General features: G+C 38.2%; 1 protein-coding gene across 1 annotated transcript; it reads right to left on the reverse strand.

The window, feature by feature from the left end:
- Positions 1 to 675: 675 nt before the first annotated feature.
- LOC127690117 (60S ribosomal protein L35a-like) lies at positions 676 to 1,089 on the reverse strand. The gene has a single exon (XM_052189671.1). It carries the CDS (start codon positions 1,045 to 1,047, stop codon positions 715 to 717), a length of 333 nt encoding a protein of 110 aa, XP_052045631.1. The 5' UTR covers positions 1,048 to 1,089; the 3' UTR covers positions 676 to 714.
- Positions 1,090 to 2,189: the final 1,100 nt, after the last annotated feature.

Here is a 2,189-nt window from a genome sequence, read left to right on the forward strand (position 1 = left end):
GGTAAAAGCCTTGGAAAGATCAGGAATTCAAGGCCCATACATAAACATAGTAAAAACAATATACAGCAAATCAGTAGCCAACATCAAACTAAATGGAGAGAAACTTGAAACAAACCCATTAAACTCAGGGACCAGACAAAGCTGCCTACTCTCTCCATATCTATTCAATATAATACTTGATGTCTTAGCCAGAGCAATTAGACAACAAAAGGAAGTCAAAGGGATAAAAATTGGAAAGGAAGAGGTAAAAATATCACTATCATTATTTGCAGATGATGTGATATTATACTTAAGTGACCCCCAAAACTCCACCAAAGAACTTCTTAACCTTATAAACAACTTCAGCAAAGTGGCCAGATATAAAATTAGCTCAAACAAATCAGTAGCCTTCCTATACTCAAAGAATAAACAGGTTGAGAAAGAAATTAATGAAGTAACACCATTAACAATAGCCACAAACAACATAAAATATCGTGGTGTGACTCTGAACAAAGAATTGAAAGAGCTGTGTGACAAGAACTTCAAATGTCTGAGGAAAGAAATTGAGGAAGACCTTAGAAGATGGAAAGATCTCCCATGTTCATGGATTGGCAGGATTAGTATAGTAAAATGGCCATATTACCAAAAGCAATCTACAGATTTAATGCAATCCCCATCAAAATTCTTTTTTTTTTTTTTTACAAATCTACTTTTATTTATTTACTCTCCATTAATTTAAATCCAGGATGGGTACAGCATCACCCGGATTCTGTGTCCAATGGCCTTTGCAGGAAGGTTGCTTCGGAATTTGGCACGGACCATGCCACTGTTTCCGTGGGCCCGAGTTACTTTTCCCCAGATCACTCTGGTTTTGTTTGGTTTGCCTCCAGGAGTCACTGTATTATTTTTTGCTTTATACACATAAGCACATCTCTTGCCTAAGTAGAACTCAGTTTCATCTCGGGCATAGACACCTTTGATTTTAAGAAGAGCCGTGTGCTCTCTTTGGTTCCGGAGACCTCGCTTGTAGCCAGCAAAAGTGGCCTTGCACCACAGCCTTCCAGACATACTTGCTTTCAGAAGTCCTGTTCCCAGCAGGCCTCCAAAGGCGCCAAATCAATTTTTTCATAGAGTTTGAAAGAGCAATTTCCAAATGCATCTGAAGTAACAAATAACCCAGGATAGTGAAAACTATTCTCAACAATAAAAGAACTTCTGGTGGCATCACCATCCCTGACCTCAAGCTAAACTATACATCAATCTTGATAAAATTGCATACTATTGGTACAGGGACAGACAGGTATATCAATGGACTAGAACTGAAGACCCAGAAATGATAATATACACCTAGGGTCATTTGATCTTTGACACATAATCTAAAAATCATCCAGCAGAAAAAAAAAATACAGCATTTTCAACAAATGGTGCTGGTTCAAATGGCAGTCAACATATAGGAGAATGCAAATTGATCCATTCTTTTTTTTCTTTTTTCTTTATATATATATATATATATATATATATATATATATATATATACTATATTCTTTGTTTACAATCCAAAAGCTCTCCCCTTTCCCAGTTCCCCCCTCCCCATATGTCCCATAAGTCCTCGTCTCTCCATCCATTCTCCTATCTTTCCCTCTCCTTTTTCTCTGTCCTGGAACTCCCCTACAATGCTGGATCAAGCCTTTCAAGGATTAGGGCCCTCTTCTTCCTTCTTCATGGGAATCATTTGATATGCTAATTGTATCTCCAGTATTCAGAGCTTCTGGGCTAATTAATATCCACTTATCAATGATTGCATTTCATGTGTATTCTTTTGTGCTTGTGTTACCTCACTTAGGATGATATTTTCCAATTTCATCCATTTGCCTAAAAAATTCATGAATTCATTGTTTTTAATTGCTGGATAGTACTCCATTGTGTATATATACCACATTTTCTGTATCCATTCCTCCATTGAGGGAGATCTGGGTTCTTTCCAGCTTCTGGCTATTATAAATAAGGCTGCTATGAACATAGTGGAGCATGTGTCCTTATTGCATGCTGGGGAATCCTCTGTGTATATGCCCAGGCGAGTTATAGCAGGGTCCTCCGGAAGTGTCATGTCCAGTCTTCTTAGGAACAGCCAGACTGATTTCCATAGTGGTTGCACCATCTTACAATCCCACCAGCAGTGAAGGAGTGTTCCTCATTCTCCATATCCTCAC

The sequence above is a fragment of the Apodemus sylvaticus genome, chromosome 7 (assembly GCF_947179515.1).
Source record: "Apodemus sylvaticus chromosome 7, mApoSyl1.1, whole genome shotgun sequence".
In the NCBI taxonomy this organism is placed as follows: Eukaryota; Metazoa; Chordata; class Mammalia; order Rodentia; family Muridae; genus Apodemus; species Apodemus sylvaticus.